Below are 14,132 nucleotides of genomic sequence, written 5' to 3' on the forward strand. Positions count from 1 at the left end.
CGCGCAGGCTCAGCGGCCATGGCTCATGGGCCCAGCCACTCCGCGGCATGTGGGATCTTCCCGAACCCGGGCACGAACCCGTGTCCCCTTAATCGGCAGGCAGACTCTCAACCACTGCGCCACCAGGGAAGCCCAAGTATAGGCTTTTGATCATAAGCCTCTGTTGACTCCAAGAAGGAGAAGACCAGATATCTTAAAATCTTCATTCAACGAATATTTACTGAGAACCTACGGCACAGCTACCTAGAATGCTAAGCACTGGGAATATGTTGTAATAATGAATAAGACAGACATCATCCCAGTTCTCTTCCTCAGGAATGACAGAAAGTTGAATAAGTGAATAAAACACAGACCTGGCAACAGTTAAGATTAAGGGCTCCTTTTCCATTTGCTATTAAAGGAAAGTAAAAGTTGGTACTGATGTATCTGAGCAAGATGCTGTAACAGAATGCTTTTGATGCAAGAAACAAGTACAACTAAGACTAGTTTAAACAATAATGGCATTTATTGTCTTACATAATAATAAGTCTGAGGCAGGAAGTTTCCCGATTGTGGCAAGTCAGCAGCTCCACATCATCAAGGAACTAGGTTTTCTCCATTCTTCTTCTCTGCCATCCTTATAGTCACAATAAGGGCCAGCACTCTAGGCATCATGTCCTCCTCACATAACAAGGACCAGAGAACAGAAGTGGAAAGTCAGAAGATCCTGTCGCAATCCCTTTTTAGGTACAAGAAGAATGATCCCTCCAAGAAATCCTGCAGAATACTTTCCCTCAGGTCTGTTCTGCCAGATTTGCACCAGAAGCCTATTCCTACAACAATCATTGGTAGGGGAATGAAATTACAATGGGTGATTTAAGATTAATCAAGTTTGAGGCTGGAAAAGGGCACAGTTCCCCCCTGGGGCAAACAGCTCCCTGATGCCCTAACAAAATACAGATTTTGGGAAAGTGTAAGAGGGAAAGGAAGGGCTGTAGTATAGGCAGCCAAGAGTGTCTCCACCAGTGCCTAGGCAAGAATTCCTGGAGAAAGTCCAATTCACAGTTCTTCTCTGAACTTCAAGCCCTCAGTTGAATAAAACAAGCAACGAACCAAACAAACAAACAAAACACCCAAACCCTAAACTTCAACATGTCCAAGACTGAACTTATGATTCTCATCAAAGTGGTCTATAAATGCTCTGTTTCTTTGTGAATAGCATCACCATTCCAGTTGCAAGAGCCAGAAAAATAGGAGTCATCATATTCTCCTCCTTTTTCCTCACCACCCATATCTAGTGCATCACTGAGTCCTGTTGATATAACCTCCAAAATAGCTCTTGGATCTACTACTCTCTTCACCTCCACCGACAGTATCCACCATCCAAGGATAGTGATCACCACCTTTTCCCTGGAGCTCTGCAGCAATCTTCAGCTTGGTCTCCCTGCATCCATTTTGACCTCCCTCCAACCTAGTCCTTCACATTACAGCTAGAGTGGCCTTTTCAAACACATGCTCATGCTTAAAATTTGCTTGCCGCTGCTCCCAGAATAAAGACCAAAATAAGGCCTTCCTCCAACTCTTAGCAATCCATTTCCTTGAGCTTGAATGGGCTGTGCTCCACCCCAACTCAAGACTTGTGCACTTGCCGTTACTCACGGCCCTTGTCATCCTTCAGATCTCAGCTTAACCGTCATTCCCTGGGAAAGCCTCTCCAAACTTCCTAATTAGGTCAAGTCCCTCTGCTATAGGATCATAGAGAAGTCTGTGCCTTTTCTTCAGGGCACTTTTCTGCCTATAGGCTCTAAGATCTGCTAAAACAGAGAGCTAGTATCTCCTACAACATAACGCCAGGCACATAATAAGTGTACACTATACAGTTGTTGAATGGCTCAATCAATGTGTAAACTTCAAAGAAGTATGGCCGATGATGAATGTGGACCCAGTCCCAGAGAGAACATAAATTATGGCCGTGACCCACCTGCAGGGTCCAGCAGCCTGGACCGCAAGGTTCCTTGCTCCTCCCAGTAGCTCCGCCCTTTGGGTCCAGCCCCTCCCTGCTGAATCGTGGGGAGGGGCATAGAGGTCGCATGACGTGACAGCAGCTGGTCGCTGATTGGGTTTCCAGGCGTGCTGGCTAGGAAAGGGGGCGAGTCCGCGTGCGCTGATTGGCTGGCGGGAAGCGGCTGGACGGGCGGTGGCGGCGGCGCGGGGGCGGGTGCTGGTAGGGATGGGACTGGGCTGGGGCGGGAGGGCGGTAGCTGCGGGTAGGATGGGTCCTTGCTGCCGGCTTCGCTGAGACTCGCTCGCGTGGACTGCCCGCTGCGGGCCCGCAGTGGCGGCGGCGGCATGAAGGGCGCTCTGGGGAGTCCTGTGGCCGCGGCCGCCGCAGGCGCCGCGATGCAGGAGAGTTTCGGCTGTGTCGTGGCCAACCGCTTCCACCAGCTGCTAGACGACGAGTCGGACCCGTTCGACATCCTGCGCGAGGCCGAGCGCCGACGCCAGCAGCAGCTGCAGCGCAAGAGGCGGGACGAAGCGGCGGGGGCGGCGGCCGGGGCCGGCAACCGCGGCGGCAGGAGCCCGGCTGGGGCCTCGGGCCACAGACCCGGCGCGGGCGGCGGCCGGAGGGAGTCTCAGAAGGAGCGCAAGAGCCTCCCGGCCCCCGGCGCGCAGCAGCCAGACAGCCCAGGGGGCGGCCCTCAGCCGCCCGGTACGCGCGCTCCGCCCGGCACCTAGATGCCCCGGGGTGGGCGCGGTGGGCGGGAGGGGAAGGAGAATGGGGTCATGGAGGTCACCTCTCCTCAGCAGCCCCACGACCTCCTACTACGAGACTGGGATCACTGGAATCTGTTCCAGAAGGGGGAGGGGGCTCTGGGAAGAGTTGGCTGGAGTTGAGGGTCCCTGTGGCCGAGGAGGGTGGGAAAAGAGGACGGGGTGTAGGGTGTCACGCCCCTTCTGGCCTTTCCCAGTCCCTTCTGGGGGCGAAGGAGAGTGCAGGCTTGGAGTAGGGGGTTTCAGAACGCTGAAACTGAGCCTTTACAAGTTGGGCAAAGTTGAGGGATATTTCTGGGTTGGTGTGTGGGGGCGAACACTGAGGTCGCTGACCCGGGGCTCTCAGATCTAGAACTAGCAGGGACCTTCTCCATCCTCCAGCCCAACCTCTGCAAGATTCGCGTCGGGAGGCAAAAAGTAGCGTGGTGGGAAGGAGGGAGGGGAGCGCCTTTTAGGGAGAGTGGAGGAGGGTGCACCCGGACCCTGGGGGTGGCGGCGAGAGCCCGGGGTGTGTGAAGGATCGCCGGGGTGAGGGGCTGGGGCCTCTGTGATGGAGGGAAGTCCTGGGTGACCTCGGGGGCGGGCTGTGACGTCAGGGCCGCGAGCAGAATGCGGCGGGGGTGGACGCGGGGTCCCCGGCGCCTTCCAAACTCTGTGCCTTCACCCATCCATCCCCCTTACGGAGCTTCCAGCAGTCATCCCGCACGGGTTTTCAATGTAGCAGGCAGCATTGATGGGTTGTGTAACTTGTCATTAACTCAAGCTGCTCTAAGAAAAGCGTTTTTGATTAACCTTTTCAACAAGAATATTCGAAGTTCCCCACTCCCTGCTTAGCCAGAACGGCAAGTACAAAGCTTGGTGTACTACTGTCTGCATCTAGGGACGGAGGGTGCTTAAGAGTCTTTTCTCACCTGAACTGCATCAGTGGCAAAGCCTCCAAGTTTCCACCTGTGTTTCCTCTGTTTTTCAAAAATGAGACAGTGGTCCTAAAGTTTCCGTAAAAAGAATGTTAAGATGTATAATTCGACCACTCCAGCCAATGTTCGGCAGTGTATTCAACTTGGCTTTACTGGCTTGGTCCTTGCTTGATAAAAATCGTGCAGCCCAGCCCTGAGAGAATAACACCTGATTTGAGTGTTGGGGCTTTGACTCCTGCAACTAGGTAATGTTTACCTTTATCTGTGGAAAGTTCAATCCAGCATTTATCTCTTGAAAATCAGAAAATTAAGTCACTATAATATTGTCAATATAATATAATATTATATATTGACAAGTCAATATAATATTCAATATAAAAATATTGAAAATTATTTTAAATGCTATTGGATATCCCAAGACTCCTTGGTAGGCCGGTACAGTTATGAGCCTGTTTAAACAGTGAGTGAGACTTGGGATAATTTGTACATTTTGCATTATGTTCTATCTTTTCTTTTAAATCTATTTAGATAAATATCATAGTAATAAGAATTGGGAAAGGCTAAGCTTTATTTTTTAACAAGTGAAAATATGTATTTTAGTGTGAAACTGAATTTAGTTTTCTATGTCAATGTATTGCTTTTTAACCTTTTTACTATTAAAAATGTGCATTTTTGTTATAAAAATTTTAAACAATTCAAAAGTGTATGAAGTATAGTGAAAATCCTGTATTTTTCTTATTTTAACACCTTGCATATACATACATAAATGCACAGAGCTACTTCTTTTTTTCTAAATTTACATGATATAAACTGGGTTGCAACCTGCATTTAGCGTTATGATCTAGTACAGTTATAACTTGCTAAACTAATAAACTTAGCACTGTAGTCTAGTACATTTATAACTTTTTTTCCTGTCAATTGTTTATGATCCAAGTGATCTGGCTTTTGAGATCTATATTAAAGAACTTTAGTTAGTTTTGTAGTTAAAATGGAAATTTTATAATTCTAGTTCTTTTTCAAGTATGTTATTTCAGGAGCAAACAGCTCATTAATTTCCGTTTATGTAGTTACTGTGCTAAATTTATCTGTAATGGGTGTTAGAGAGCTACTCTCTCAAGGTTTTGTAGCCCTAATTGATATGGACTGTACTTTTCTAACACTCAAAATTTTTAATTTAGTTAGAATATTATAAATGAATGCTTAGTGTAGACAAGAATCAAAGTCAAAACAAGTTTGACATATAACGGAAACATTAATTTCAAAAGGATGTGGAAATCATAAGATTTTCCCATAGAAATAGGTTTTTAATGGCCTTCACTATTTAACAATATACATAGACCTTTGGATGAGCCTTGCTCAAAAAAATTCGTTCTTGAAGTCTTCACAGGCTGTTTCAGCTTTGCTTTTCCTGGCCTTTCAGAACTAATCTCTGAGTCAAAGCTCAAATTTATTTGGGGGAAATCTCACTGTAAATTTTATTGTATTCTGTCCCTTCATGTGGGCTTGGGGTTACATCAGTGATGAGACTGCATATGCCAGCCTTTTATTGGAAAGGGCTAGTAAAATTCAATGTTTGCATATTCACTTGGAGCCGCTGATCTAGCACAGAAAAACTAGGTTCACTTGCATTCTTTTTTTTTTTTTTTGCGGTACGCGGGCCTCTCACTGTTGTGGCCTCTCCCGTTGCGGAGCACAGGCTCCGGACGCGCAGGCTCAGCGGCCATGGCTCACGGGCCCAGCCGCTCCGCGGCATGTGGGATCTTCCTGGACCGGGGCACGAACCCGTGTCCCCTGCATCGGCAGGCGGACTCTCAACCACTGCACCACCAGGGAAGCCCTCAGTTGCATTCTTGATCCCTTAGTAGTAAATTGTGGGAAAAACTGGACCCCTATTATCTTTGTTTTTTGGATTTTGGGAGGAAAAGGAAATGTTTGCAGGGTATTGATAATTGTTCTAATAAGTTGCCAGTTATATTTAATGGCTTTCAACTTATACACAGAAGCTTTGGAAGAAGCTTTAGTATAAAGTATACAGCAAATGTCATTTTAAATTTTGAATGATGAATTACAAATTTAATTGATACAATTTTTTAAATAACCTTGAAAGTAGAAAGAAGGTGGGAATAAGCTAAGTAATTCTGTAGTTGAGTGGAGATATTTAGTTGTTGTTTTTTTTTTAAATTACAGGTTATGAATAGGAAATTGGAAACTGTATTAAAATAACTTTTCATATTGAGGGAAATGTATTGAAAAGTATTGTTACTGTTGATGTTCTTGCTGTTATGTCATGGTCTATTATAGTTTTCAACTTGTTAGATAGTTAACTTTCACAATAACATTTTCTACCTTACATTTTCAATGCCTCTTCCAACTTTGATCTCTCTTAGTAACGTGTATGCGCTCGGATCTGACACTGCATACTCCTGGGCAATTGGACACCAGTGTCAGTCTTTCTTTCTGCAATAAAAGCATAATGCTCTGTTTATGATAACATCTTCCCTATATCCTAAACATGTCACAAGGTCAGACTGGGGCTTCAGGAAGCAAATCAGATTTAAGCATTTCCTAGGTCATGGGACATTAACTTAAGATTGAACTTAGGTCTGTTGTGCAATATTTCACATTTCAAAAAAACACTTTGTTAGCTAACAAGTAATAAATTGCACAGTTTTGTGTTAGTGGTGTCACGACATGATTTTTGCTTTAAAATGAGATTAGTAACATATTGGAAATATGTTAATGTTTACATGTGCCTAGTTTATAAAGCTTAGATAAAATATTAAGTGGGAAAATAGGAGAATACATGTAAACATATATTTCTTAAGAATCACAAGTATCTGCCTAAGTAGAAGAGGAACCCGGTAGTTTAAAAAAATACCCATTAATTCAAGTACATTTAATATTTTTATAGCCATACAATAAATGTGGAGGTTGACATACCAAGAAAAATCTAAAATTTTCTACTAAAATGAAAATTGTACATAATGTTTGGGATGGAGACCTATTAAGTGTATACAAAGAAAAGATAAACACACATTTTTGGAAGATGATTTAAGAAGTAACAAAGTTCTTCACAATATATTCACCAAATATTAGTTGCCTTAAGACATAGACCCTGCTGAAAATTTTTAAAGCGTCAAAACCGAGAGGAGTAAAAAGAGAACAGAGAAGGCTGGAATGCCCCAGCCCCTACCTCCTCAGTGCTGGCCTCTCCATGGACGGGAGATGCCCCTTCAAGTGCTGGCCAGCCCTTGCACGAGTTGGCAAATACCAGCTTGGCCTTATATTTGAGAAGTGTGATCATAAATGTATAAATCCCATCAAAGACCAGGAAAATCTGTTTTCAAATGAGAAAGATACAATGGTACAAGCTATTTAAAAATGAAAACTTTATTAGCCAATGAATGATAAACTATAGTTGGGATTCTAAAAATATGTTCTGAAATACAGGGTATTTATCCTTTAATTTTCTGGAAAGAACTTAGCTACCATGTTTTGATAAAGCTGCTGTTGTGAAATGTAGTTGATAATATATCTCCGTTGCTATCACAGAGTCATTGTAAAATATTTGTAATTGTAAGTGAGTTGGTATAGTTTATCTTATCATAATTTCTAGGACATAAGGGATTCAATAGTAATGTCAAAGTTTTATTAAAAGACGACTCTGGGCAGTAGTAGTATCAGCAACCTTTTTTCTTCTCTCAACTTTTCCAAACTTCCCAAATTTTCCTATGACATTGATTTCTAGAAAAGTAAAATTTAAAAGTACCTGTAATAATGTGCTGCTGCAGACCTTGTGTTCTAGCTCTCCCCTTTGATTCCTCCCTGTCAGGCCAGAAACGAACTTCCAGAAGAGGGGAGCAGCAAGGATGGAGTGAGAGCCGGGGGACAGAGGTGACGCTTGATAGAGCAGAGCGGAGATCCTACAGGGAATATCGACCCTATGAGACGGAGAGGCAGGCAGACTTTACACCTGAGAAGTTTACAGATGAAAGGTAAGTACTGCAGACCTCGGCCTGGAGGGTTGGGGGAACCAGAAGGATTTTCAGAGGACTACTAGCCTTTGCAACCTTTTTGTGGTGCCAGTCCTGGGAATATTTTGCCAATTTAAGTACCAAATTTAAGTACCAAATCATACTACCTTAGGTAACACGTGAAGCACCTTCCATTTATCTCATAGATGACCTTAAGTCTTGGTTCAGGAAATCATTACACAATGAAAAATGGATTACTTATTGGTAACTATGAAAAGCATTCTTATAACAAACTATATAGGAGTATGCTAAACTGATTAAATTTTCTTTTGAAATTTAGGCCAGAGATATAATTATGTTCTTGATTTAGCAGTACTAATTTGGGCTACTAATGAATTTAAACAAATTCCTAGCCCCATGTCAGGTCAATAGGTTATCATGATGAAATTGGACAAAAAACCTGATAAAATATGTGACACCAGTTTAAGGCTCCCATGCCTTCTCTAGAAAGTGCTCTGACCTGGAAGATGATCTCAGGCTGGTGCAGCCTGACACCCTTCTGAGTAATGTGGCAGCATGTGGGCTATCATGCCCACCTATACACGGGAAGCATCTTAGTGTCTTATGCTTGGCACTAACAAGATGAATGCTGCCTCAAGTGTTTAATTATTAAACCTGCATAGCACTGGGTTTAGATTAAAACAAAACAACTTGTGAATCACATTTAAAGGAAAAGAAAGTTAAAAAGGCTAAAAGAGACTAGAATAGTGTACAGTTGAATGTCAAGGGAGCCGTTATTCCCAAAGTCTTTCAACTTCTTGACTACCTATTCCACTACACATTCAAAACAGATGGTATATCTGCCACCATGTTAGAGGATGAGGGCTAGAGAAAGGCTTAATTCTGCTTTTTTTGGGTGATTAGTTCAAATTTGCTATGTAACAGCCGCAGTCTGCTTGCTTACAGAAAGCCTTCTGGATCAGAGCTGCTTATTTTGGGAAGCATTTGTGTATTTTTTCCTTCACTGCAGGGATTTATTCTGTGGAAATACGGAAATTATAACTCATGTTTCCAGCTTTTTTAGTAGCAAAATTATGAGTTTTTTTAAAAGGATAAGTCTTTATATGTTACCATGAAAAAAACTGCCTATTAAGGGATGCCTATTTTGGATACAGGAAGTTTTAAGAATTATATAAGGAATTCCCATATACCCTCATCCAGATTCTCCAGTAACATTTTACCACATTTGCTTTATCATAGCCCTCCCTCACTCTCTCCCTCTCTTTCTCCTCTCTCTCTCTCTCTCTCTGTCTCTATGTCTCTCTCTCTCTCACACACACACACACACACACACACACACACACACACACCCCTCTTTTTTCCTTGGCATTTGAGAGTAAGCTACAGGAATGTCTCTTTATCCCTAAATACTTTAAATATATTTCCTAAACACATGGTACAATTATCAAACTCATTAACATTGATGCAATACTATTATCTAATTCTCTAAATTATATAATCTACAGACTACTCAAATTGCACCAATTGTCCTAATAATATCCTTCTAGCAGAAGAAAAACAATTTTGGTTCAGGATCCAGTCCAGGAATGTGCATTGCATTTAGTCTTCTTTAATTCAAAACAGCTCTTTAGTCTTTCATTTATTTATGGATTTGACATTTTTTAAGAGTATGGACCAGTTATTTTGTATAAGAGCCCAGAATTTGAGTTTGCCTGCTCAAATTCTTAATGCTCATCAATGTATTAAAAAAGAGGATAAGCTACATGTAAAAGAATGAAATTAGAACACTACCTGACACCATACACAAAAGTAAACTCCAAATGGATTAAAGACCTAAATGTAAGACCAGACACTATAAAACTCTTAGAGGAAAACAGAGGAAAAACACTCTTTGACATAAACCACAGCAAGATCTTTTTTGACCCACCTCCTAGAGTAATGGAAATAAAAACAAAAATAAACAAATGGGACTTAGTTAAACTTAAAAGCTTTTGCACAGCCAAGGAAACCATAAACAAGATGAAAAGACAACCCTCAGAATGGGAGAAAATATTTGCAAATGAAACAACAAAGGATTAATCTCCAAAATATACAAACAGCTCATGGAGCTTAATATCAAAAAAACAAACAATCCAATTAAAAAATGGCCGGAAGACCTAAATAGACATTTCATCAAGGAAGACATACAGATGGCCAAGAGGCACATGAAAAGATGCTCAACATCACTAATTACTAGAGAAATGCAGATCAAAACTACAATGAGGTATCACCTCATGTGGTCAGAATGGCTATTATCCAAAAATCTAGAAACAATAAATGCTGGAAAAGATGTGGTGAAAAGGGAACCCTCCTGCACTTTGGCAGGAATGTAAATTGATACCACCACTATGGAAAACAGTATGGAGGATCCTTAAAAAACTAAAAACAGAACTACCGAATGACCCAGCAGTCCCACTACTGGGCATATACCCTGAGAAAACCATAATTCAAAAAGAGACATGGGGCTTCCCTGGTGTTGCAGTGGTTGAGAGTCCACCTGCCGATGCAGGGGACATGGGTTTGTGCCCTGGTCCAGGAAGATCCCACATGCCGCGGAGTGGCTGGGCCCGTGAGCCATGGCCGCAGAGCCTGTGCGTCCGGAGCCTGTGCTCCGCAACGGGAGAGGCCACACAGTGAGAGGCCCACGTACCGCAAAAAAAAAAAAAAAAAAAAAAAAAGAGACATGTACCACAATGTTCATTGCAGCACTATTTAAGATAGCCAGGACATAGAGGCAACCTAAATGTCATCGACAGATGAGTGGATAAAGAAGATGTGACACATATATACAATGGAATATTACTCAGCCATAAAAAGAAACGAAATTGAGTTACTTGTAGTGAAGTGCATGGACCTAGAGTCTGTCATACAGAGTGAAGTAAGTCAGAAAGAAAAACAAATACCACATTCTAACGCATATATACGGAATCTAAAAAAAAAAAAAATGGTACTGACAAACCTAGTTGCAGGACTGGAATAAAGATGTAGACATAGAGAACAGACTTGAGGACATGGGGTGGGAGGGGGAAGCTGGGGCGAAGTGAGAGTAGCATTGATATATATACACTACTGAATGTGAAATAGTTAACTAGTGGGAAGCAGCAGCATAGCACAGGGAGATCAGCTCGGTGCTTTGTGATGACCTAGAGGGGTGGGATAGGGAGGGTGGGAGGGAGGCCCAAGCGGGAGGGGATATGGGGCCATATGTATACATATGGCTGATTCACTTTGGTGTGCAACAGAAACTAACACAGTACTGTGAAGCAATTATACTCCAATAAAGATCTATTAAAAAAAAAGAATGTATTTTATAAGAAGGGGATTATAAAGAAGCAATTGAGAATATATTTAATTGGGGGTGGGGTAAACCTGTGGGATAAAGAAAAATGATTTAAGGGATTAAAATAGACTAGAACACACAGGGTTATTTTTAGGGTCAGCTTCAGTTACTATTATATTATTAATGAATTCGTTATTTTATCAGTATCTGATCTAGAGTTCATGCAAATTTAGACCCAATTTTGACTATTGGCATTATTTTCCATATAGAGTTTTATGCTTCATTTCTTCTCAGTTTTTAGGTAGACTTCTTTTATGGCGCTGTCCAACTTCCTGGTTAAGAACTTACTGTTACTTTTCATTTGTCATTGTTTTAGAACTCTGCATTAGATATTTACTGTAATGTGGAATCAGATTCTACAACAGTCTCTATTTATAATTTTGGTTTTGGTCCGGGGAGGTGGGAGACAGAAAAGCCAGCTTGGAGAATTGATTTAGGATGATGTTTCTTGAAAGAAACTGGCATAAAGTTAATGATTGGCGCTTCTGTATTTCTTTATCTTTTTGAGTAAGGAGAACTGTGAGTTTTGTATCTTTTTATCGGTGATGGTATAGTAGCTTTTTAATGTAACATTTTCAGCCTGTTTCAGTAGACTGGAACACACCTCTAGTTCTGGTGTTTGAGCCACTAATGTCACTAGATTTCAATAAGTAATTTGTTGCTTTAAATGTTTTTAAAAGCCTTGACAAATTAAAAAATATAATTTCTTATTAAACTAGGATTTAACAATGAAAAAGATGAGGCCCTTCCTGCAGAAGCTTTGAGTCTGGTGGAGGAGAGACAAGTCCTCATAAAAAGTGACAGTGACCAGATGGTAGCAGAGAATGGATGTTAGGAGAAGCGGGCGGTCAGGCCCCGGATCCAGTGGGTGTGGCAGGGAAAGAGTGAGAAAAGGGAGTTTCTTGGCTTGGACACTTCCATGTTGTGAGTTAGGGACCGTAGTAGGAGCAAGGGGTCAGTGTTGGTCATGTATCTTCAGGGCCATGGGGTGACATAGGGGGATGTCCAGGAAGTAACTGGCTTTGTGGCCTGAAATCAGAGAGACCCCCAAATGAGAGACACAGGGTCACGTGAAGGGGCCATGTAGCATTAGCATAGGGACGAGGACGATGTGTACAGGAGGTAGGGAGTCAGGAATGCTGGTGCTCTTAAGGACAAATGTGTAGGTATCCAGAAGATGGGATATTCAAGACATGTTCCATGAAAAAGGCAAGGTGTAGAACCTTTCCCTATATGTGACTCTGCAGTGTCTGCCTTTGAGAAGTGGAATTGTGTGGCCAAGAAGCAAGAGGAGTACCTTGTGAATGTTTGGGTATTACCTGTGTCAAAAATCATTTTATAAGGATGAGCAGGGAAAGAGAAGCCAGAAAGGGCAGAGAAAATTAGTGGTTGGCAGTGTCAAATGATGCATAAGGGTCAGATGACCTAGAGACAAAAGTTGCTATTGGATTTAACAACAAAGATGTCATCTTCAGCTATCTTCCGCATCTGTGGGCACTAGTTGTAATTAAATGACTGTACGTGAAGGGCTCAGAACAGTGCTAGAGATAGTATGTGCTCAGTAAATTTAACTATTAATTTTTTTATTCAAGATACACGGTTCTTTCCAATATACTGTAGCCGTAATGTCCTTCTATAATTTTTTTTAATCAAAAAAAGCGTTAGCTCTTTAATCCAATTCACCGCTTTTTATTATACTCATCTCTTCCAAGACCAGTTGACAGGTTTGATCGAGAAAGACCACTGAGAGGACGTGGATGCCCAAGAGGGGGCATGCGAAGCAGAGGCAGAGGTGGTCCTGGGAACAGAGCTTTTGACGGTTTTGACCAGAGAGGGAAACGAGAATTTGAGAGATACAGTGGGAATGATAAAATGTAAGTTTCATTGTAAATGCTATTCTCCCTTTAAGATCTTGGTGTGAATCTGTTGTGTTTTAATATTTAGTTGACTTTATATTAGTATGCAGTTATTCCTAAGGGAGCTGATCCTGGGACAGTTTTTATGATCAGCTTTTCTGATTTGGAGATTGACTGGACACCAGCTTCCAGTTTAAGGGAATATTCTTTCGTTTTCTAGAGCAATCAGGACTGAAGACAACATGGGTGGACATGGAGTTCGCACCTGGGGATCAGGTAAAGATACCAGGTATGGTGCAAATGTGTACCTTCTGTGAACCTACAATTAAGTGGAAATATCTGGATCTTTATTTGCCTGTCTTGAAAATTATGTCCTCTGTGTTATGCTTGCCATGTCATTATACTTGTGTGCTTTACGTAGCGATTGAATTTAGGCTTTTGTTTCATGAGATAACTTTTTTAAACAGTTTTGCTATGTTGTGGTTAGATTTGAAGCTGCTTTCAAAATTCTTTTATCTTATTTTAGCCAAGGAAATTGTATATTTGCTGACACCCCAAGCACATGGCGCTGTATATTTGCGTATGCCTCAGAATGCTTTTTAAATTCCTGGATATTCTGTACTTTATTTTTCTGTGACCTTCCAAAGTTTTTGTATACATTGCATCTTTTTTTTTTAAATAAGTTTATTTATTTATTTATTTTTGGCTGCTTTGGGTCTTCGTTGCTGCGCGCAGGCTTTTTCTAGTTGTGGCGAGTGGGGGCTACTCTTTGTTGCAGTGCACGGGCTTTTCATTGTGGCTTCTCTTGTTGCGAAGCATGGGCTCTAGGTGCACGGGCTTCAGTAGTTGTGGCACACGGGCTCAGTAGTTATGGCTCGTGGGCTCTAGAGCACAGGCTCAGTAGTTGTGGCGCATGGGCTTTGTTGCTTCGCAGCATGTGGGATCTTCCCAGACTAGGGATCAAACCCGTGTCCCCTGCATTGGCAGGCGGATTCTTAACCACTGCGCCACCAAGGACGTCCCTGCCCCTTGATTTTATAAAATCATTTGCAGATCAAAGCTCAATGACAAGTTTCACCTGAGGTTCAAATTTGACATTTCTCAGGCTTTATGATATCTCAGATCTGTTTCAGTTTTGCTACTTAGGGGAGGTACTTGGTTCTGCTATTTCTGTCATTTCAGGGCTGCAGGGAAGTACGAGGAATGGGTTGCTACAGGATGTGTTGCAGGGAAG

General features: G+C 42.1%; 1 protein-coding gene across 2 annotated transcripts in view; it reads left to right on the top strand.

Annotated features, from left to right (window-relative positions):
* The first annotated feature begins 2,237 nt into the window (after positions 1 to 2,237).
* The window catches only part of HABP4 (hyaluronan binding protein 4), a 36,695-nt gene continuing 24,800 nt past the window's right edge, over positions 2,238 to 14,132 (top strand). The window contains exons 1-4 of one of the 2 annotated variants that reach the window (XM_060155390.1): positions 2,238 to 2,689; positions 7,501 to 7,663; positions 12,755 to 12,916; positions 13,119 to 13,187. In XM_060155390.1, coding sequence (XP_060011373.1) covers positions 2,329 to 2,689; positions 7,501 to 7,663; positions 12,755 to 12,916; positions 13,119 to 13,187 — 755 coding nt within the window. In that variant the 5' untranslated portion in view covers positions 2,238 to 2,328. The remainder of the gene's footprint in view (positions 2,690 to 7,500; positions 7,664 to 12,754; positions 12,917 to 13,118; positions 13,188 to 14,132) is intronic. The other variant, XM_060155391.1, reaches the window with a different exon arrangement.

Source organism: Lagenorhynchus albirostris, chromosome 7 (genome assembly GCF_949774975.1).
Source record: "Lagenorhynchus albirostris chromosome 7, mLagAlb1.1, whole genome shotgun sequence".
NCBI classification, from domain to species: Eukaryota; Metazoa; Chordata; class Mammalia; order Artiodactyla; family Delphinidae; genus Lagenorhynchus; species Lagenorhynchus albirostris.